The 24,384-nt window shown below is 40.2% G+C and overlaps 2 protein-coding genes across 3 annotated transcripts in view; both read right to left on the bottom strand.

The window, feature by feature from the left end:
- Positions 1-24,384, bottom strand: part of napga (N-ethylmaleimide-sensitive factor attachment protein, gamma a) — a 48,143-nt gene that overhangs the window by 4,554 nt on the left and 19,205 nt on the right. Inside the window, exons 2-10 of the mRNA XM_067435589.1 lie at positions 9,790-9,913; positions 9,441-9,508; positions 9,269-9,353; positions 9,136-9,153; positions 9,012-9,042; positions 7,507-7,616; positions 6,013-6,079; positions 1,902-1,972; positions 77-155 (exon numbers count right to left, since the gene is read on the bottom strand). Coding sequence (XP_067291690.1) covers positions 77-155; positions 1,902-1,972; positions 6,013-6,079; positions 7,507-7,616; positions 9,012-9,042; positions 9,136-9,153; positions 9,269-9,353; positions 9,441-9,508; positions 9,790-9,842 — 582 coding nt within the window. The 5' untranslated portion in view covers positions 9,843-9,913. The remainder of the gene's footprint in view (positions 1-76; positions 156-1,901; positions 1,973-6,012; positions 6,080-7,506; positions 7,617-9,011; positions 9,043-9,135; positions 9,154-9,268; positions 9,354-9,440; positions 9,509-9,789; positions 9,914-24,384) is intronic.
- The window catches only part of cdk13 (cyclin dependent kinase 13), a 46,592-nt gene continuing 34,030 nt past the window's right edge, over positions 11,823-24,384 (bottom strand). For both annotated transcript variants that reach the window (XM_067435588.1, XM_067435587.1), the window contains exons 11-14: positions 24,156-24,287; positions 20,149-20,348; positions 15,917-16,411; positions 11,823-13,000 (exon numbers count right to left, since the gene is read on the bottom strand). In XM_067435588.1, the coding sequence (XP_067291689.1) occupies positions 12,519-13,000; positions 15,917-16,411; positions 20,149-20,348; positions 24,156-24,287 (1,309 nt within the window). In that variant the 3' untranslated portion in view covers positions 11,823-12,518. The remainder of the gene's footprint in view (positions 13,001-15,916; positions 16,412-20,148; positions 20,349-24,155; positions 24,288-24,384) is intronic.

Here is a 24,384-nt window from a genome sequence, read left to right as displayed (position 1 = left end):
TGAGCACAAACACACAATACCATTACTCATCATGGCAATGCCTCCACGATCCAGAGATATGAACCCTGAGACGCACCTTGAAACAGGTCGGGTAATTCTCGATCTCTTTATACATGTTCTTCTCCTTCTGAAGGGACACCGCGGCTTCATCAAACCTGCAATCAGCAGCATTCACCTGGCATTAAAATAAGACACTACCACACAAACCAAAAGAGTTATCAACAGGAACAGCTACAAAATAATTGCTAGGGATGCACCGAAAATTCAGAAAATATGTCAAGCCGTTTTGATTAATTCCTAGGATATGAATTCTTGATTATTTAATTTGAACTAGTAAAAGCTCTAATTCCTGATATCTGTAATTGTATTTTCACTAGTTAAACGTCATTATGGGCTGCCATTCACATTCATTAGCTGGTATCAATATAATTTCACATATCTAAAATGGCCTTCTTACAAAGTATTAATCAAATTACTGGTATCAGAAATTAGCATTGTCACTCAATGACAATCGAATTACTGATATCAACATTGTTTGCATTTTTACTATTAGCAATTAAATTCCTACATGTGAATGGCACCCCATGGTGATGTTTAACTGGTGAAAATACAATTACAGATATCAGGATTTAGAGCTTTTACTAGTTCAAATGATGGATATTTCACTTTAGTTTAGGGTCCACTTTAGAAACACTTTAGTTTAGGGTCCAATTCTCACTAATTGTCTGTTTATTTACACGTATTACACGTCTCTGTGAAATACTTGATTCTGATTGGTCAATCGCGCATTCCAGCGGTATGTTATTCCCAGATAACACACACCGCTCATCCGGGTACTGCGAGTTATCTTGACCGGTTCTACTTCTGTGCTTAACGCTGGCGCCATCTTGTGGCTTAAACAGCCGTGGCTACAATGGAAGACTTTAAGGAGGGTTTCCTTTATAAAGTTTTAAATATGGATATTTTTCTGACACAAACGCATCGATTGGAATCAGAAGGCTCTATTAACCCATCGGAGTCGTGTGGAGCACGTTATTTGACGGACAGCTGCATTTAATGGACTTCAGAAACAGCTCCAACTACTGCTGGGATTAACGTTAGCCTGGACTTTTTAAATATAACTCTGATTGTGTTTGTCTGACAGAAGAATGTCATAAACACCTATAATGACCTGAGGGTGAGTAAATCATAGGCTTGGTTTCATTTTTGGCTGAACTAACCCTTTCAGCATTCATTCTCAACATTTAGCAGCAATAGATAAAGGCTTAAAGCAGGTTGGAACTGTTTTTCTTCGCGGAAGCTTTGCGTAAGAGCTAATCAGATATTTAATCTCAAGACAATATTTAGTGTGTAATTTATTTGAGACTAGTAGCCGTGTAATAAGCGGGATAATGTCCACCCAGCCGGTTGTTATCGCAGAATAAACCCCTTCAGAGTGATCAGGACCCCGACGCGAAGCGGAGCTAACGTTATTTATCGGATAATGTCCAATAAATAACGTTAGAGCAATATCTTATTTTAAATCTAAATGTGCTGTGAAAATGAACACTGGTGTTAATATCAGGAATTCCCGAATAATCACAACACTTTACAATAAAACATTCGTGAATATGAAGTAAGAATGAGCAATACTTATACAGCATCTTAATGTTAATCTCAACATTTACTAAAACATTTTTAGGATGTGTTAATAACGCATTTACTAAAACATCAAAAAGTGTGTTAATAACGCATTGTGAACTAACATGAATTATGTTTATCATCTAAATTAACAAAGATTAATAAATGCTGTTAAACTATATTGCTTATTGTTAGATGATGTTAGTTAATGCATTCATGGTAATAAATGAGATCAATGTAAAGTGACACAGAAATAATAATACAAAACAATGAAGGTTTACTTCTGTTGTCTAACGAGGAGTCGTGACGCTTTGCCAATGAGCTCCACCGCTTGCCGTAGTCGATCCTCATTCTGAGAAAACAAGCCACAATAACAGTCAGTTGGAGGGGGTTCGGTTCAGACTCCATTTACTTTACATCAAACCAGGGTCAGACATAAGACAAGATGGCACTCGTTACACTATTTATTTATCTACCCCAACAAAAAGTCTTAAAATCCCCTTATTAAAACACCCTTTTAGTGTGACTGTTCAAATTAGTCCAGTTTAGTGACGACTTGATGAGTATTAACACTGCTACCCAGCTGTTGCAATACCTCATTTTACAGAGGGAAAAGTCACGATAAACAGCAGTGGTTGAATATTATGTCAGAATTATATAAATGAGAAAGAAGGTATTGCATTATTCTTAATATAGGCTAATGGTCAGGTTATGGCGGTAAACGCTAGGGATGTAACGATATCAAAATCTCACGGTACGATACAATTTCGATATTGACCTCACGGTACTATTTATTGCGATATTGTGCACGGTTTTGTTAAATAGCTCACGATAGTGTTTGTGATGATAATAGCGAAAAAAATACTGACATTCTGCTTTTGCCAGTCAACAAGCAATTTATTGTTGTATTCATGGATCCATGACAACATAAAACGCTGATCACAGTGCTTTAAACCCTTAAATGCATACCTCGGGTCGCGTCATTCACTACTCTGCTCCTCAATCATTTTTTTAAAGTTAGACATCAACAGTCTTAGTATTCCTCAATTTATCCATTTTAAACAATATAACAAAGAAAACAATAATAGCATTATAATTGAATGCCTGTTTTTTCACTACTATTTGTCAAAATTGTATAGAGTCGCTAACGACCTGAGATGTGTAGGATTGTACGTATATATATATATATATATATATATATATATATATATATATATATTTTTTTTTTTTTGCACAATGATAAATTAATCTATAAGGAAATAGGGCGCAATTCACCTTTATTCCAAAAGGTGGCAATGTCTGATACGCAATGATGAAGTGACGTTTCACCAGGGGTGGCAAGTAAAAATACTTTACTTGAGTATATTTTATTTGCATCTACTTTTACTCTTACTCCACTACAATATTAAAGGCAAAGTTTACTTTTTACTCCAATACATTTCCCCATGCCCGCTCCAAGTATTAAGTATTTATTACACTTGATTTCCAAACCGGTCTGGTCGGTCATGGATGATCCAGTCGGGTATAGACTTGGAAAAGCTGACAAGTCAGGTTTGTCACACTAACGTTAGCTCAGTTTCCCCAACTTTTTTATTTTGCGGCACACAATTTACTATAAAAACATAGGTAACATTTTACAATAAAGGTGCACTATTATAATTCATGCCTAACTAATGCACAGATAATCATGAGTTAATGTATTACTAATGAAGAACTAAACCATTTATTAATGATTACTGCATCAGCAACTAATGAACATTCTCTATGATTAATAGATTAAGTAATATATGAATTGCTATTAATTAAATATGACATCATTAATTCCCTAATAACACATTACATTAACTAATAATGTAAATTCATGTAGGCTATTCAAAGCCATGCATTCCGACTCTCAGTTGTCTGTTTAATTCATCATTAATCATAACAATTGGCAAAATTATAGTATGACTTTACTTGTTGAGGCACATGACTATTAACTAATTGTTACGTAATATGTCATTGTGGTTATGGCTTTTGAATTAATTTTGAATTAGTTAATAGTATCTTGCTCCTCATCTGTTTATGGAGCTAATGTTATGGAACATGTCTATTTTAAGTTTAACCCCTATACTGCGTTAAGGTGTTTCATTGTCTCTTATTAATTGCAAATCTAACAAATTCTTAATTGCAGTATCTAATCTTATCATTTGTTCAATTAAAGCATTGCATATCAGTCCCAAAAGATTTTATCCGCTTAATTATTGATATTTACAGTTGATTTGAATATTTACTTTTTACTTTTGGTACTTGAGTACGTTTTAAATCTGACACTTTTGTACTTTTACTCAAGTGATGTTTGAATGGAGGACTTTCTACTTTTACTGGAGTATAACTTTTGAGTACTTTTACCACCTCTGCGTTTCACTCATAGTTACCTCTGACAGAAAACGAAACTATAATAATTATAATCTGCAAAACTTGAAATGTTTCAGTGATTTACAGCAGAGAGCAAGTACTAAACACAATCATATGTTAGTGTCACTGTCTCTTGATGATGGATGTGGTCAAGAAGCTGTCAGTGATCAAAATATTGATTTTGAAGACGTAGAAAATGAGTTTGGAGAATATGCTCGAGGTGGCGAATATGAGGCAGATGCTGAATATACTGGTAAACGAGCTCTGACGAGGACAGATGATGATGGGATTAAAACCGAACCCTTCCAAGCTCCAAAAGGTAACGAAATAGGTTTTATTTTATTCTTCTGTAGGTGTAACTAACATCAGGAGTTTTATATATTATCACGACAGGTAGAGGTCTATCCATGTTAAATATAGATCCAGGTCGCTAACGATCATGGTCTATGTAGTTAACAATAATTTGTTCTTGCTTTTTGACGGACACCTGTCCTTTTAATATTGTAACCCAACCGACGATATCGAGAAACTTGACACGTTTACCACCGCGATAGCGCAATATCGTCAATATCGTTACATTACTAGTAAATGCACAGGATCACAGTCTTAAAACCTCAAAATCTGCTTGGACAGGACAGTTAGACACTAAATAATACATTTAAACTAGAATGAACATTTCCTAAGGAAAATGTGAGTGGTGCTTGCAGTGGCAAAACTCGGGACCCAGTTGCTACCCTACGCTGCTGGGTGATTTGCGACTGTGTGGAAAGCGGCAAAAAAGTCTGAATAACTAAAGAGTCACGGTGTGTGTTTTGCAAAAGATCTATCTAAGATGGACAGAGCACGATGTCTCAGTTAATGAAGCCCGTCTCCAAGGGAAGTTAACTTCGGGCCCGGCGCGTAACCGTAAGAACGCGTGTGCGTTCTATGAAGCCGTCTATACTTTGCTTTATAAGCTTACGGTTTTGTTGACAGATTTGAACTGAAGAACGTTATGGTTTCAAAAATGTTATTGTTTATATTTAATTTTAAAGTGCCTTCGCCATCCATCGGGTCCGGAATTAACCCAATATGCTTATGATAAACGAGGACATGCAGCGATTCTGTTTCCTTCATTGGATGGTTTATTTTTTATTCTTATAAGCCAACATGGGACGTGTACACATATTTAACTTCAAATGAAAACACTGGTTTCTGTTATTTTATTATTAACATGAACCGTTTTCGTGGCCTTTGGAATTTCGAGTTCCACTTTTTTCTACAACCTAAACGTGTTTTTTCCTTCCACTTGTTCTTTTAATCTCACTTATTTTTGTGGATCACTTTTCACATTCGTTCTGTCATTGACTATAGTTACACTAAACAAGGTTTAGTGTATCATGGGTGCAGCGGCGCAATGATATTACGCAGCGCCTGAAAGTAGTCCTCAGATAGGTAACTGCCCATGTGACCAGTGCTAAGTTTGTGTAGTAGCAGAGAATGCACTTTTACGGCAGTAAATCTGTGATTATTACGCAGGGATGAGAAAATAGCTCCTAGTCATATCAGCCTAAAAACATTTAGTTGGTCTTAGTAGACGGTATAACTGTAGAAGAGTCAAGTTTTAAATAGGAAAATATTCTTAGTCTTTGGGGTTTTTTATGAGCGACATGCTAATGGTCTAATCCGATTTAATGATGTATGCAAAGCTATGCTAAAAGTGCTACTGCCAGATACAGAGATCAGCTGAATGGATTCAGAAACGGTAAAACTCAACTATTTAACTCTAAGGGACTTGGAAAATGAGCCTATTTTCAAAAAAAGTGGAGTGTTCCTTTAATCCTCAATAGGGATTAGAGAATCAGTAAGCAAGTGAGTGATTTCAGACACAGCAACAGAGAGTCGATCCCAATTCTGAGGTGATTCAGGCGAGGAGTCGACTCTTTTGGAGTCCCCATCACTACTGTCAGTGTGTGTATGAGAAGCCGTGTGTTTTCTGGTGGATGTGACACTGACCTCAAACACTCCTGCTGCCTGCTGGTACAGGTGAACGGCTTTAGCCAAATCCAGCGGTTCAATCAGCCTGCAGACAACAGATAAACGGCTGCTTTAGTGCCAGAGTAACTCCCTACACTCCTCACATCTGACAGTAGACAAGTCAGCTTTATTTATATAGCGCTTTTACAATGGCAATTGTTTCAAAGCAGCTTCAGTGTTAAAGGGGTGTTTGCATGCGATTTGTCTTTATTAACTTTAGTTAGTGTGTAGTGTCGCTGCTTGAGCATAAACAGTCTCTGCAAAGTTACAGCGCTGAAAGTTCAATGCAAACGGAGATATTAGGTGTGTTGGACATCGGCTGCGGCTGGATGGATGCGATCGGCGAGAGTAGCCGAGTGCAGGCGGGGAGGAGCTGCAAACGGAGACGTGAAGTCGGACGCTTTCTGCTCCGTGGTGACGCTAGCACTGCGTTTGCAAACTTTATCACAGCTGAAGTTAAATAAATACAATATTTCTCAAATACACAGATGTTTCAAATGACATTTTCATTCAATAATTTATGTACTCTTTAATAAAGCGTCTATTTGGACAAGATTAATGTTCAACATATAAACATACACTATCAATGAAGTGTTGTCAACGGTTTTTATCAGTTTTAGTTTGATAAACATGATGATATAACATCGCGGCTACATGAAAAGAGGTTTTACTGTTCTAAATAAATGATTTGTGAGCATTAGCGTGACATAAGTTTTTAGAATAAACACAAAACGCATGTGATCGCTGTCATGCGGTGAATCGGCCAATCGTGGATCAGCTGTGTCGTCATCAGAGCTCGTGCAGCCTCCTGCAGTCCCCTTGAGAATCTGCAGCGGCTGGATCAGCCGGCTGCTCTCGAATCGCTCTCGCGGTACTTTCTTGACATACGTCACAGTCACGTGCCGTCGGCGCTGTCTCAAGTCGGACAACATTTCTAACCGGCATGCACTGCTTCAAGTCAGCCGCCGATCGGTCTGCGCATCGCTAGGGGAAGTCGAACAAGCCTATTGTCTTTTAAAGTTACGGCAGTTTATTGCCTACAAAAATGGCCGGTTTGGACTACAACGAGCTTCTTCCTGGGTTGGTGACATCATAAACCCTCGCTAGTCTCCGCAGATGTGACTTCTGCCCGTAATGGGAAGGGGCGTGGCTTCAGGATAACCTGTGCTTGGCACTTCAGCCAATAAAAATACAGGAAACTACATTTGGCCATCTGACCAATCTAAGACCATTGCGTTTCTCAGAGGGAGGGGCTTCATAGAAGCAGGAAGCAAACGAGCCGTTCAAAGCCCAGACAGCGGTGTGGAATAAAGGGAGAATAGAAGAAAAATACAGCGTTTAAAAAAAAGAAGTGAAGACATGTTATACTGCTCCCCATAAACACAACCAAGCCTAGAAAAAAAACACGGAACCAGCGCTTTAAACAGGAAAATATAGCAACAAAATTGCATTAGACAGTAGAAGAGCACACACTTCCCCGCTCTGTCGAGGGCCATGGCGGCGGTGTCTGGAGTCCCGTTCTCCACGTACATCACACTGGCCTTCTCGATATACTGCACGGCCTCAGGTAATCTCTGCATGTCCTGCACAACACACACGAACTTCAGACCAATATGACCATTTCTACTGTTTTTCCCATCATCCTTTGGCTAGCGTTACATTATAGGTCACACTCTTATTCATACAAGTTATTCTGAAAACAATTCAAGCACGACACAAAAGGTTGCATTTCTGTGAATCTCCAGTCTGTGGACACACTCACACTGCTCCAGATCAAGCTTGAACGGACAAAAACACAAACTTATGCTAAAATGCACGCTTTATCAAATAAAGTATCCTCACAAGCACCGTCTTAAATGAACGTAAAGAGTTTTGAGAAAATGCAAGTCAGATCCATCTCATGTGCTACAACTCTTAAAGTGACAGCAGCCTAATAATTCTGACTTATTTACACTATTAAAGAGTTAAAGGGTATTTCTGTGCCAAATACACTCCTTCAGGATTCAAAGGAGTTTTGGAAAGTGTGGCTCTGTATTATGTTATAAAGGGTGGAAATCCTTATATGGGCACTTCTCTTAGATGAGCACGCGCACACGCCAGCACACACACGCAGACGCACACAAGAAAAGGCTAATAAATTAATTGAAGGCTCCAGACAAACGTTTTTTACTAGGAGCGCAGTGGCCTCCAACTGAAAATTTTAGGGGCACACAGTGGAAATTAGCATGTTAATTTAAGTGTATTACTAATAAATACTCAAAGAATGACAATCACGAGCCAATAGCGTTTCGAGTATGAGATGTGACGGAGCATGTGATTTGTTGAATTCAGGGAATGAATACGCCCTTTACTGACCAAGATACTTTTGAGTCTAAACGAGAGATCTAGTTCATGAACGAATTGAATGTAGTTTGTGAAGTTAACATAATGAACAAGGTGTTGAACGATACTGATAGCGAATAGGTAGAGCTCGGCTCGTGTAGTTTGGCACATTTGCAGTAAAGAAAGAAATGTACACTTTACCATTGTAATAAAACAGTGTAATAACGCAGGCTGATGGTTAAATAATTACCGTAGAGTATAAGCACTGGTTTTGTGTTTGTATTATGTATGTTTGAACAGGTTTCTTCTTTCAAATAAAATTACTTCATTATTTGAGTCATGTCCTTCTATAAAAACTGTAAAACAAATAAAACAAATGTGACAGTATTGGTTAAATAGATCTCATGTGTGTCACGTCAGCAAATATAGCATTCTAGAGAGCATGTAATTGGAGGGATCTATTGAATAAACACGCCCAAATTTACTGATCGCACATGTGCAACTGGATGTAATATTCAGCTGCACACTCTCAAAATTTGGTAGGAAAATGCCACCTTTCGGTGGGAGTCTGGAGCCCTGGATGTTATTATATTACTTTTTTAGTAGAAAACATTTATAGCCATTAGCAAGTGCAAAAACATTCCAGGGCAACTGACCTTCAGCATCATTCCTGCTTGCTCAAAGGCCCTGTACACAAAAACATGATCATGACATGCAGCATATACTCAAACGAGCACAATTAAAACAACAGATGCATGTAAACGGAATGAATGCACTCACTTGGCGGCATGAAAAAGACTGAACAATGAGTCAAGGATGAAGACAGAGGCACTGAACAGATTAAAATACAGCAGGAGGATGAGTGACAGGCTGAAGAAATCAATATATCAGCAAACAGCAGCTCAAAGGATACGATCTGTGGTTGGTGTGAGCCTCGGCTTCCAGTAAATACGCCTCTTTCGCCTGTTCCAGCTGTTTAGCATTCTTGAAGGCAACAGCTGGAGAGGAAGATCATCATTATCCTCATAATCCATTTATTGTCATGTGTTTGTGTGTAAAAGGGCTGTTTGACCTGCTCATCTCACCTGCTTTGGAGTATTCTGATGCGGCACTGTCATAATCGGGTTTCCACTTCATAAAGCTCGTCTTTAAACTGCAATTAATGACAATATATGATCAATCAGCCATACATTTATCATTCAACGGCTTAAAAACATGAAAACAAGGGCAAGAACGACGACATTTAAGGGATTTCTCCATCATAAAACAACATGTATTAACGTTATGTGATACTTGTATAAAGATGCTTTAATCCTCAATTTGAGATGAAAAAAATTAGCCTTAATATCAATTTAAAGCCAAAAAATGAGTCGTAATATCCATGTAAAGACACTGTAGTCAATGTTGAAGCATTTCGCGGCGGGATTTACTTACTATTTTTCCGCCTTGTCGATGTGCTCGTGAGCTTCGTTGATTTTTTGCGCCATGGTTTATCAAATAAGCTCTTTAAACATGAATGACTGATAATAATAATACATAAAAGAGCGTTTGCTGCAGCCCAAACCCAGTGTGTGTTGTTGTCACCTGATGATGATACAAGCGTTTACTTCCGGTTAACGAAGAGCTCGACGTCATCATTTATTTTGTTTTATTTTTGTTTTTGTTGATTTATTTTCCTGTATGTTTCCGTTCTCAGCAATAATTTAAAAAATAAAACTAAATAAAAAATGTACAAAAGCTTGACGTCATCCTTTATTTAGTTTATTTATTTATGTGATGTATATTTACTTTTTTTCTGTATGTTCCCGTTGTCGCCAATAATAACATGTTTTATTAAATTTAACATGTAAAAAAAGTGCTCGACGTCATCCTTTATATTGTTTTATTTATTTATATCGTGAAGTATATTTACGTTTTTTCTGTAGGTTCCCGTTCTAAGCAAAAAAATATTAAACAAAATAAAAAATTAAATTTTGAAAGAGCTCGAAGTAATAATTTATTTATATTTATCCTTTATTTTGTTTTATTTATTTATATTGTGATATTTAGTTTTTTCTATATGTTCCCGTTCTCAGCAATAATAAAAAAATATATAATAAAATAAATAAAATTGAAAAAAATCACTCGACGTCATCACCGTGGCGCGCTACGGTCTCCAACAGCAACAACAACGCATTTATATCTCCGGTCTTTGTCTCTCGCTGGAGGCATTTTTAATAAAACTTTAAAAGACTTTTGCCTGACATACATATGCAAATGTAACACAGCAAACCGCTTTAAAACCTTTTCCAGCGGCTGAGGCTCTTCTTTTCCGTTGAGAAAAGTAACAGGAAACACGTGATGATAATAAAGCTGGCACGTTCCGCCTCGGACACGGGCTAGACATACATTTATAACCGAATAATGAAACCGATCAGCTTCAACAGCAAAGCGAATTCACCAAATGCAAAGTGAATAATACAAAAATACAAATTTTTTAGACATATCGGACAATATTAAAACAATAAGGCGAGCGCGATGTTTTTGTCGCCCTCTGTTGGCTAAATGAGGAACTACAAGAACATCGCTCTACAAACAATAAGCAGTATTTACATTCATATTTTGTCCAGTACAACTTCATAACAATAAAGTGAGCTTATTATCAATATTTAGTCAATCAAAACATTTCCATGTATATTATTTAATGTCACAATGCTTCAACTCAATTTACTAACAAGCATTGAATTTTACAGTATCTGAAGCAACTCCTTATGTAATAACTGCACAATGTAATAATTCTCGAAACGTAATAAAATCTTGAGCTCAGTGTTAAGAAAATTATTCCATTATAAACTCACCAAAATGTAATTTTCATTATTGTAATAGCTTTTAAAACGAATATCAGTATTCCCTTAGAGTACATTTTTAAAAAATCTAAAGCTTAAACTACTTGTGAAATGCTATATTTAAATGTTCATGTTATTATTATGATGTTTATTAAACAAAGCATTGGATTTCCCTTAACAGTAAAAATGTAAAGCCAGATAAATAAATAAAATCAGAATTTTTGCTGGAATTTAGATTTTTTTTAATTGACTGTAAAGAAAAACATGCGGTTTATTATTATTATTATTAATAATAACATGAATATTTAAATCTGTGCATTTCGTAAGTAGTTTAAGCCTGGATTTAGATTTTTTTTTTAAATGTACTGTAAGGGAATAAAAAACATTTCATGTTTTAAAAGCCATTTACTCATTATAATAATGAAATGACATGTTTTGGTGGGTTTATAATGTAATAAATGCCTCAAAAAACTATTACATCAAGAAAATTGCATTATTATTGTATTAAAATGTTCTATACTTATTACATTATGAGTTGCTACACACCTTGATGTTTTTTTGGCCGTGTGTGAGTTTAACGGCATCGCTGATGTTTTGGATGCAGTGTAACGAATATGAACAATTAAACACCAGTACATGTGACATCGTTGGCATTTCTTTAATAAACATTTGCCAAAGGGGGGAAAAACATCTTCATACAAAAAAACAAACAAAAAAAACATCATTGCTAATCTCCTCAAAAATCATGTAAATGTCTCTTAAGTTTCAATTGTACAATGGCTATAGACAAGAGCTGGTGCAGACACCGCTTTGATCCGTCGACGCGTTCAGGAGTTCGATCTCAAGTGCTAAGTCGTCCCGGAGTCGCCTCCAGTGATTTTAACCGTGACAGAGCTCATAATCGTTGGGAAGCAAAGAAACAAACTGACTAGGGGAAAGAAAGAAAGAAAATGAATTACATTACTGGTCATTTACATGTGCAGATACAGCACATTCACCCCGTTGCTCGTTTCCACCTACTTTATTCAGTAGTGCAAAACATCATAATACTAGCCTGTCCTCGCGCTCCGGCACAGCTCATAAAAACACTTACCCTGGCACGGGAAATGCACACGCAAAACAAGTACAGTTTTAATTTAAAAGACAGCAGTAGAATAGATTACAAAAATCAATCGGAGAGGGAAAAAAAACAAAAAAACGAAACTGCTCTATGAAATGGGACGAGTGGGAAATGCAAAAAAAATGCAAAAAATTCCCATCCCGCCACTCCGTCCCTCCAGTTGAGTTATTCAGAAATATTACAAATGGTTGTGGGCGTTTAGTGCTGGTCTTTTAGGGTCAGAAAGGGAGTCCTCGGCCCCGCAGCGCCGCAGTGTTCACATGGGGAACGTACCCGAGCGGGAGGGGGAAGTCCCCGGATTGGGACGGCGAAGTCCAGGCTGGGGGGGGCGGCGGGGCCCCGGGGCCCACGTGATTGTACTCGAAGCGATGGTCCTGGTCTCCGCTGAACACCGCCCCGTGGGCCGGGGGGGGCATCATGTGACCGAGGTAGCTGTGGGGGAAGGGCGGAGGGGGCCGGCTGAAGTCCGGCCCGTATGCGGGGCCCTCGGCGGGCCGTGGCGGAGGATAGTCCGGCTCCGGGGGCCGTGATGAGTCTCCGGGGGCCGCGGCGGGGGGCGGGGCCGGCTGGGGCTCCGGGGCCGACCGGTAGTCCAGGTCTGCGCAGGGAGGCGGTTCTGGAGGCTCTGGAGGTCTCTGGTCCGGAGGGAGGATGGAGAGCGCCTCTAGAGGCCTGGAGGACGAGACGCCGCCTTCAGACACTGCAAACACAAGAGCAGAAGCTCACTGTACAGCAGGGCTGGGGACTGACCAGTGTTTCCCACAGAATCGAAAGCAAAGTGTGGTGTGTGTGTGTGTGTGTGTGTGTGCCCTTGATTACATTGTGGGGACCAAATGTCCCCATAAGGATAGTAAATCCTGAGATCAGCAGCCAGCGGTCCCCACTTTTCAAAAGGCTTATAAATCATACAGGATGAGTTTTTTTGAGAAAGTAAAATGCTGAATGTTTCCTGTGATGGGTAGGTTTAGGGGCAGGGGCAGTGTGTGTGTGTGTGTGATGGGCAGGGGCAGTGTAGGGGGATAGAAAATACAGTTTGTACAGAATAAAAATCATTACACCTATGGAGAGTTCCCACAAAGATAGTGGGGGTAATTATTACTTATAAATGCTTTAGAAGTATGTTCTGCTGTTGCATCAGCGCACTCTGCTGTCAGAGAGAGTGAATGTGCGTCTCCTTCACTCGTTCATGTGCATTAGGTGTGTTTACATCAGTGCGACCTGTCGGCCTGTCACGATAGTCAATAAATCAATTAATCGCACGATTAAAAAAAAATGAGCTTGATAATTTTTCCCGCTGAGATCATTTCCATTTGCATGCTAGTTTGTTTTCCTGGTCTCTCTCGCTGACTGCGCTCCTCGTTCGTTTGGGGAGGTGTTTAAACCACAGACAGTAGCCTAAAGCCTTGTTTATACTCGACGCACAGACCGGGTGCAGCGTAATGAGACGTCATGCTCGGCCAGATTAGGATTGCACTCCGCCAAGCGAAACAGGGTCTCGTGCACTCCGCGTTGGCGTTATTTTAGCCGCACGCCATCGCGGTCGTGCGGACGCGTCGAGTATAAACGAGGCTTAAAGCTACACTGAAGTTGGCAGTTTAATAAATGCAAGATAATTCTTCAGTTCAATCTTTGTGTGCTAAAAAGGCACATGAGTTCCTGTAGAGATAGTAATACACACTCATTTTTTTGCCAAATAAATGAAAAGCCTGTCATCAATGTCTTCTCTCTCTCTATCATAATCTCACCGAGCTTTCCTCAGATGGTCAAGTTCAGTTTGTGCATGATTACAAGTTACCAAAAAACCTAATTTTAATATTGTATCGTAAATTGTAATTAATTAAGTTATATATCATATGCTGATGTAAATTTCTGGAGTGTTAACGATTAAAAGAAAAAACAAATATGGACCGAACCGAACAGAACAGTGGGTTTTGTGCCCCTAATATGCACCTCATCGGTTGCAGTTTTCATCCTTTTTATTTAGTGTTTTTGGTTGTTTTGTTCATTGATTGTGGATTTTTAAAATGTTTTCCGTTTTTAGTGTTAAATAGTCTTTAGAAATAAAAGTTCATTAATCTTTGAAAAGGTGTACCTGCATTATTGTGCCATTATCATTATTTTAGATTAGATTAACGACAATATTATCGTTTATCTCATTAATTTCTTGGCCAATTTATCATCCAGCAAATGTGTTATCGTGACAGGCCTAGCGACGTGTTGTTCATTTTAAAATGCATTCTAAAAAAACGAAATAATTATTCGCTTATTAATAATCATAAATTTGAAGTGATTCGTAATTCTGTATTTTAAAGTGACCACCCGACACCCCTACTAGAACTGGAACAGATCAAATATCTATAATCATTATTTTGACTCGTGTCATTTCTTCGGAAATATGAGGTTTATCCTTATATAAAACTATTTTTTCTAAGCTTTGTCTGAAGATATAGTAAATGTGTGTTGTAATGAGGCGTTCACGCCAGACGCGAATAAATCGTGCGAAGTTGGACGTGTGAACATTTTGAACCCATTCGCGTATGACATTAACTACACAACAGATGTGAATCCGCCTGATGGGCGGGGCTTCTGCCAGCCGGTTCGTCTCGTTGAGAGATGGCTGATATGGGCTGTGTTGACACGTCTTTTTTGTTAAAATTCTACTGTTAATGTGTGATAAAACATAGTTAAGACTTTTTCAAGTGATCATGTAGTTGTTTAAAGCCCAAATCTGTGGTTTATTTATAAAAAGAGTGCCTATTTGAACACTTCATCTGGCGTATTGGGAGCTCCAGTGGATCAGCGGCGTTCATTAACCCTTTCGCTATAATTTGTTCGCTGGCAAATCGTTTAGGCTGAGGGCAAAGTGAAGTTTCATTATTTATATTTTATTTTAGGCTATTTAACCTTACGTTACCTGTAGCCTAGTAGCACTGACTTTGATTGTTTGACTGAATTGTTTGCTTTATTATAGCTTATTATACCAGTTACTTATACGTATTATTAATCTTACATAAACTTGCATTTAACAAAAAGAGACTGGGTTGTTTCATGTCATTTAATGTTATCACAGTGATAGTCATATGCACACTTGTCTGATATTAATATATCAGACAAGATATTAACTTAATGGCGCAAATCGCGTCCGGTGTAAACGCATCCAAAGAACATTTTTTTATTCCCTTCAGTGAGGAAAATATCATGGAGGAGTCTGAAATTTTCATCATAGGTGCATGTTCACTGTGAGAGACAATCTAAAAAACTAATAATTCAGAAATCACAATATATGACTTTTTTTAGATTATGTCTCTCACATGCACCTACTATAACATTTTCAGACCCCTCCATGATTTCTAAGTGGGAGAACTATCAAAATAGCAGGGTGTTCAAATACTTATTTTCCTCGCTGTAACTAGCAACGTTATTTTAATGTTTACGCAAACAAAGTACATTGCGCTGCTAATTGTTTTTGTTGGTTATAAAACTTGGTGAAATGATTTCAGTACTTTTTGAAGCACATTTAACTATAGTGTCATATTACCATGTAGAATGTAATTCAGAAGGAGTGTGTGAGATCGGACGCAGACCAGATGGTGAGTGTATGATGAGATGGTGTTACCTGGAGATACAGGGCTGGGCTCAGGTGGAGGTTTGATCTCAGGTGCATTAGCGGTGCCGCCCTCGCCGCCCTCAAACCCCATGATCTCTCCCGCCGCCGCCCCCTGCTGGACTTTCAGCAGCTGAGCGAGCAGCATGGTGACGGCGGTCTGCGTGGCCGAGGCCGAGGCCTCTCCATCAGGCTTGCCCGGCTGCTGTGGGGTGGGTGGAGATGGAGGTTTGGGCATGGGTGGTGTGCGCGGTGCTCCGCCCCCTGATGGAGGCGGCTGAGGGGGTTTGGAGACCATGGGGGGCGGAGGCGGTTCTGGAGGTCTTTCGGACTCCACCGGGCCAGGGGGCAAAGCCTTCGTCAGCTGCTGCAGCGTCTCCGGGTTCATCTTTGAGCCCATGGTCTGGGCAAACTGGGCCGATCCCACCGGACCGCTCTTGGACTGGAGGAGGTTCAGAAGCACAGCCAGCTGTTCTTGAGTCAGTTGTGAGTTTGGAGCTTTGGGATCTAGAAGGAAAAGACCATGGGTTGAAAATGATGGGTTCTAAAGTCCTACATTTAAAATATAAACCTCTTACATGAGATGGATGTGTGTGCAAAAATGATTTTTTTATGTTTTTAGAAGAAGTGTCTTCTGCTCTGCAAGGCTGCACTTATTTCATTAAAAAATACAATGACAACAAAAACTAATATTTAGGGATGCACGATATTGGATTTTTGCCGATATCCGATATGCCGATATTTTTCAGCTCATTTAGGCCGATGCCGATACCGATATATGTTTATTTTTTCCCTTTGTTTGGAAACAACACCATTTTGAGCAAAAACAATTTTTTTTTCATTCTGGTTTCAGATTTCTGAGGTCTCCTTACTAAAAGGATTCTTGTTGAAGATAAATAAATGTTAATAAAGTTCTTTTTATGATAAGAGTATATTAAAAGCTCTGAAAATAACAATAATAAAGTCAGTAATTTTTCACCCCAGATGCAGCTGTAACCTTAATATTGTATTTTTGGATTTAACGTTTGTGCACATGAAGTGGGGGTGGTATGACATCCATTGATGCTGTCTTTTAATTCTACAATTATTGTAGAGCTCCTTGGATTATTTTTCATCATCCATTTCGTAAAATTTTATTACAGATTAATACACTGTATATAAAAGTATTTAATTTACAAGTGTCATGCTTGTGATTTATGACATCATTACTGATTTGTTTATTCAGAACAAGAAGTAACTTCAATTTATTTGTGTATTCTACTTTTCATTGTATTAGTGTAACAACAGCGCACCCACTACATGTATAAATATATAGCGGTCTAGCGGGAGGGCACTAGGACCTGGAGGAGCTTCTGCTGCTGTGGAGGCTGCCGCACGTGCTAGAGAGTGGGGAGACGCGAATGGGCTTGTTTTGGGCTAGTTTTGTTGTGAAAACGTGGCAAATCTGCTGCTGACGGTCACGTCCTTCTGTACGTGCATTCAGAAATTCAAGGCAGCATTTAAAAACAGCCAATGTAAATCACTGTACATGCAATGTATTGTCTTGTTTTCACTTGAAGAATGGCCGCAGTGCTGACATGGTCTTATCGCTTTAGCACTCCTTGCACACGTGAGTTATTGCAGGCGCATATCAACACGTTATCATATCGGCAAGGCATATCGGCATAATGTTTTCATATCGACCGATGCCGATTTTTATATTTTAAGCGTTTATCGGCCGATTCCGATGTCGTGCCGATAATATCGTGCATCCCTACTAATATTGTGTAAATATTCTTCCGGTGTAAATCAGCGGTTCTCTTTGTGAATATAGTAAAGTGTAATTTATTCCTGTGATCAAGTCAGTCAAGTAATGTGTAATGGATGTGCTGTGTAACAGCCGTGAAGCGCTCTATGTACATGACAACACATTAATAAAGCCTATAAGCCTACAGTGGAAGTTGCTGTGTGTGTGTGTGTGTGTGTGTGTGTGTGTGTGTGTGTGTGTGTGTGTGTGTGTGTGTGTGTGTGTGTGTGTGTGTGTGTTTCAAGCCTGCAGTCTCCCTCTCTTTTTGCCGACCCTCTGTGTTTTCTAACGGACGCGAGGCAAACTAAATAATAAAATTACACTTCAAAAATTTTCCCCCAAAGTTAGTTTATGTCACTGAAGGCAGTTATCATCACGATGATTTCATTTCAGGTGTTCGTTTTAAAAATAAGTTTAGTTTGAGTTAGTTATTTGATGCTATAAAAACGGGGGTGTGACGTCATGATTGACAGCTGAGACTGACGGCTTCTCTGAGTGAAGTTGTCACTGAGGCACTAACGGACTTTTTTCGAAATTTTTGGGAGCAGATTAGAGCTTTAGCTTTAATTTCTACATTTCCATAACTGTTTATTTCACACCAACATAATTAATTGTTCTGCATCTGCGAGAGTGTGGGCGGGCTTTTGATATCGCGACTGTACTTCCTGCTCTACTTCCTGCGCTCTACTGCGCAGACTCTGTCCCAAGATGTCGGCGCCGTGCAAGGCCGCCTGAAAGCTTCAAATATGGCAAGCGGAAACGGATGATGTCGAGTCGTCCATATTTTTTTACGGTCTATGGTGTGTGTGTGTGTGTGTGTGTGTGTGTGTGTGTACACTACAATGTTTAGAGGCACTTAGATTTAAGTTGGTGTTTCAGTTCTAAAAGACGGGTCAAGACAGAAACTCAGGTCAAGTAAAATCAAATGTAGAACAAAATCCATTTGTATTGATTGTAATTTGATTATTTTATAAACCTTTGTTGATATTTGTGATTTTGAAAATGGTTTTGATGTTTCATCTTCAATTTTCTACATATTTTTTTCTTCCCATTTCAGACTGAAATACTAAAATCTGAAGAGGGCCTGGCCAAAGAGCTACCAGCGATTTTGAAATTTTGCGAGCCCAGTATTGGTAGCACAGCCATCTGTAATCACAGGAAGATTTGTAATCTGTCCTTTAATATGTCAGTTTTAACTTGTTTATTAATTTTAGTAAACTTGTTGGCGCTTTAACCTGTCCTGACAGATGCTCAATCAGCATTTCCACCTTTGGAAGAGTTTGTGTAAAACAGCTTTAGAACAATCATGTCAAGTAACGTCTATACTGGGACCGAGGCCGGAGGCTTCAGTTATTTACAGGCCTGGTCAGTAATATGACTGTCAGTGGGAGGACTCCTTAAACCTGTCCTGGGGACCCTCCACCAATGCACATTTTGTACATCTCCCTCATTAGACACACCCAATTCAAGTCATGCAGTCTCTACTAATGAGCTGATGAGTTGAATCGGGTGTGTTAGGGTGCTTCCACATCTCTAGTTCGGTTCATTTGGTCCAAACCAAGGGCAAACATTTATGCATTGTTGCATTTTTCAGCTTTTTTGGTTCCTTTTCACACCACACCGGTTGCTTTGGTCCGAACCAGTTGAAACAAACCCAAACGCAGGCACGTGACAACATCCACATCACTCATTGGCCACGGCGTATTTCCTAAACTGCTTTTCGATTGGTCAGAATTTACGTGTGGAAAAATTCCAGCAAAAGAGGAAAAGCCAGAAAACTACACACTTATGGAGACACGACTGCAGGCTAGCTTTGTCCCTGGCCATAATCTACTACACTGTGTGTATTTACCACAGTATGCAAACAATACATTTCTATAATGAAGCGCAGATGCGACTGGAAAACAACACTCTAATGCACTGCAGACGAGAGCGCATCGCTCGTCACTTCAAGCGGAGGTGTGCATTAATTATTCTTAACTCTGACATGATCTTCTGAAAATATTGCCAACGATCTATCAGGTAATATCATGCACGTAATGTCCGCGTAGCTGACTACGGCAGCTGGTTAAGTCCAAAAATTATCAGTACTTTTGCAGTTGGTTCTGTTCGAGGTCGGATCATGTCCTCACTACAAGCGAACCGCTCCAGAGTTCGTTTGAAAGCAAACCGAGATCAGCTCTTCAAGGAGGTGAAGAGTGTAACCCTAACCCTCAAGGAGGTCTCGGTACGCTTGTTTGGTCCACTTTTGGTCCGCTTTTAGTGCGATTGCTGCTTTCAGACCTGACCAAACGAACCGCACCAAAGAGGGAAACTAACTCTAGGACGATTCAACCGAACTGAATGAGGCAGGTGTGAAAGCACCCTTAGATGAGGAGGATATGGAAAGCGTGCACCGGTGGAGGGTCCCCAGGACAGGTTTGAGAACCACTGCTCCAGAGGATGGAGGTAAGTTTACCCAGCAGGGCTGCAGTGGCGGCGGCGTTCGTCCCCTTGAGTCCTCCAGCCGCAGGGAAGCCCTGAGGAGTGTTGCTTCGGCTGTCGTCCAGCCCCAGCTCCTTCCGCGGCGCTTTGGGCGCGCTCAGTTCCTCCGGCATCTGCTTCTGTCTCCGCCGCTTCTTACTCCACAACTCATGGCAATCCTGCCACAGAGGGAGACTAGAACGAGAACAAACACCGATCAGATCACGGCACAGAGAACACAAACATACTCTATGAAACAAATGAAGCACAGACTAAAATAAATGTACACTATGGCTGCATTTACACTGCATGGTTCAAGTGACCCAATTCCGATTTTTCCCTCTCATGTGGCACAGATCGCGGACATGATGTGAATGTGTAAGCAGGAAAAAAAAAACATGAATTTTGTTATCCTCAGATCGGATTCAGACCTCACTCATATGTGGTAGGGCTGTCATTATTGAGAAAAATCAGATTCGAACAGATATCAAATATCAAGCAATGTATTCGAATATATTTCAATCGAAGGCGCATGGTGTATTACGCCATATAAGGACGCACACTGAAAAGTGATCTAGTCAGGTCGTTTACATGGCGAAATGTTTTATTTGATCAGTCCATGAAAAGGTTTATCCCGCCCCTCTCAAAACGATTACAATTTCATTCGGCAGCCAATGAGGAGCATTATGCAGATACAACTACAGTGATTGAGGGCGGAGCAAAGCAGACACTGCTCACCGGCAGCCAATGAGGAGCATTATGCAAATACAACTACAGTGATTGAGGGCGGAGTAAAGCAGACGCTGCTCACCGGCAGCCAATGAGGAGCATTATGCAGATACAACTACAGTGATTGAGGGCGGAGCAAAGCAGGCGCTACTCACCAGCAGCCAATGAGGAGCATTATGCAAATACAACTACAGTGATTGAGGGCGGAGCAAAGCAGACGCTGCTCACCGGCAGCCAATGAGGAGCATTATGCAAATACAACTACAGTGATTGAGGGCGGAGCAAAGCAGACGCTGCTCACCGGCAGCCAATGAGGAGCATTATGCAAATACAACTACAGTGATTGAGGGCGGAGTAAAGCAGGCGCTGCTCACCGGCAGCCAATGAGGAGCATTATGCAAATACAACTACAGTGATTGAGGGCGGAGCAAAGCAGGCGCTGCTCACCGGCAGCCAATGAGGAGCATTATGCAAATACAACTACAGTGATTGAGGGCGGAGCAAAGCAGACGCTGCTCACCGGCAGCCAATGAGGAGCATTATGCAAACACAACTACAGTGATTGAGGGCGGAGTAAAGCAGGCGCTGCTCACCGGCAGCCAATGAGGAGCATTATGCAAATACAACTACAGTGATTGAGGGCGGAGTAAAGCAGGCGCTGCTCACCGGCAGCCAATGAGGAGCATTATGCAAATACAACTACAGTGATTGAGGGCGGAGCAAAGCAGACGCTGCTCACCGGCAGCCAATGAGGAGCATTATGCAAATACAACTACAGTGATTGAGGGCGGAGCAAAGCAGACGCTGCTCACCGGCAGCCAATGAGGAGCATTATGCAAACACAACTACAGTGATTGAGGGCGGAGCAAAGCAGGCGCTGCTCACCGGCAGCCAATGAGGAGCATTATGCAAATACAACTACAGTGATTGAGGGCGGAGCAAAGCAGGCGCAACTCACCAGCAGCCAATGAGGAGCATTATGCAAATTAGCTACAAAAGAGGTTTGAGCAGGAAGTGAGACTGTAGTTTAGCTGACTTGTTTCAGGAAAATCAGAATTGCTTTCTTTTGGGACTATCGTACTACATCTGCCATGTTGTAACGGTCATGTGATCTACCAGAGTCAGTTGCTTCCTTTCACTTCCATTCATAAATTCTAAAGTGTGTTATAAATAAAATCTATTATTATTATTATTCATAAATCCTCTCCCGTGGGCTCTAGGGCTGTCACTTTTTATTCGCTATTCGAACATGACGTGAAATATCCGTAATCGAACTATAAATAAAAGATCCGGTTTTAAAGTGCCATGTAGCGCCACAGTCGGGTGCGTTTACATGGAGCACTGTAACCGGTTTAAAAGTCCAATCTGAATGAAAATGCTCCAGATAAACACCTCAGTCGTAATAAAAATGGCCAAACAGAATGACATTGTAATCGGTTTGAGATGGGCGGGATAAACCTTTTCATGAATCGAACAAACGAAACATTTCACCATGTCAAATCACCATTTCGTACGAAGTTATGAAGATAATGTTGGCATAATGACACTGTCCCTAAACCTACCCATCAAGCAAACAATCAACTACTTCAAATGCGCCTGACATTAGAATAATTTTTTCTGAAATGATTATTACACTTTACAACAAATAAATAGCTTTTATAAAACCGTATAAGTCCTGGTGGCCGTTGAGAGTTGCTGTGGCATCCGTAAACACATTCCAGCTGCTGGAGAGGACGGCGTCGACATCTGATGAGGTAGACAAACTGAGAGCTGTGATTGCAGTTAGCCTGACAAGCCAGAGCCACATCAAGATGTTTGGTCTGGAAACTCACCATTGACGGCTCAATCCGAGGGGCGGATAAACGGTCGTCTCTCAAACTCCCTCTGCTCGTGATAGGATAGCGCTACAGCCAACCAGAGCAACGAAGGTGAAGCAGAGCTCGCTGACAGATTAAACATTCGCCGTATCCGGTCGGCTAAACTCCGAACACATCTTCCCTTCTTCAGAATGACTTCAGTGCCGTTCTTTGTTCTTTTCTCAGAGAAAAGCTTAACTCCAAGTCTTCCAGAGTCGCGGTCAAAGCTGATTCGAAAGACCGCCGTTCGCCAGTTTCTGTGTTTACTAGAAGCACGCAAACGCAACTCGGCCGTCGTCATTATGGCCCCGCCCACCGACTCTATACACGAAGTGATTGGCCAGACCAGGCGTTTACAGCTCAGAAGGGTATTGAGATTTGCTAGACGACACTCGCGAGCAGATTTAGATTTGCTGCCGCTAGGGTGCGTCTAGATTTCTAGGCTAGATTGCAGTGGCACTTCATATCGATTAAGTTGATAACCTGCTGTTTCAAAACATTAATTTAACAATTTATTTTTCCATACAGGCTGTGGCCCGAGTCCTGTTAATGACTGTCAGACTGTTAATGCATTTGTGATTGAATCTCTATTACGGCAGTGTTTTGTTAAAAAAAATGTATATATATATATATTGGGGGGGTCGTAGATATTCGAATGTATTCGAAAACATTGCTTGATATTAGATATTTGTTAGAATTAGATTTTTTTTTTTTTTTAAATGACAGCCCTAGTGGGCTCATGGGAGAGTAAAGTGTCCATTGTATGCACACTTCAGAAATCTCACCCGGGGACTTTAGGCATATTATGCATTCAGATGCACTACTCTGTTGGTGTACTGTTTTATGCATACTTAATAACACGTATTTAATTTCAGACGCATCATCGTTTGACTCCGTTCATCTGCACTTTGACCTTTTACATTCACAAACAGCTCTATTACACATTAGGGATTGGCATTTTCACAAAATATTATATGCGAATATTGCTTGGATTCCATCTGATTCTCGTTGTGGTGGTGATATGATAACTCCCTTTCATTCATTAATTTCACCAAAAGTAACTCCATTTTGTAAGATAATTTTCAATTGTAATCTAAGTAATTCCAAACATCGCAAGGCAGACGACGACATTATGTGATAAATACACTCAACGTATTAACCTGCTCCACAGCGCCCCCAGTGGATTTAGTTATAACTTAGATTTAGAGGGATTTATCATGGATCCACTGCATTTACAGCCAGCAAATCAATGCAGTAAAAGTCAAATAGTATTTTTAGTTTTCAAATATTAATTACACATCGAATATTCGACTATTCGTGCACACCCCTGTTAAACACTGCATTAAAGGAAATATGTGCACTTCAAAGCATAGCTGCAAAGAAGGAAAACTACAGAATAAACCCAGATGTGTCATACTCAGGCGGGGGCATTTTGGCAGGATCCACGTCTCTGAGGAAGTCGCTGTTGAGAGCTTGTTCGGCAGTGCAGCGTTTGCTCGGGTCCAGAGCTAGCATATGGTCAAACAGATCCAGGGCCATCAGAGGAATACTGAAACAAGAAGGAACAGTCACTGCAAAGATACAGGGATGCAAACGGGTGGGTTGTGACATTCCTAAAATTCACGGGCGGAAAATTAACTAATTAA

The sequence above is a fragment of the Pseudorasbora parva genome, chromosome 24, assembly GCF_024679245.1.
Source record: "Pseudorasbora parva isolate DD20220531a chromosome 24, ASM2467924v1, whole genome shotgun sequence".
Taxonomy (NCBI): domain Eukaryota; kingdom Metazoa; phylum Chordata; class Actinopteri; order Cypriniformes; family Gobionidae; genus Pseudorasbora; species Pseudorasbora parva.
This window is presented reverse-complemented; position numbering and strand designations above follow the sequence as displayed.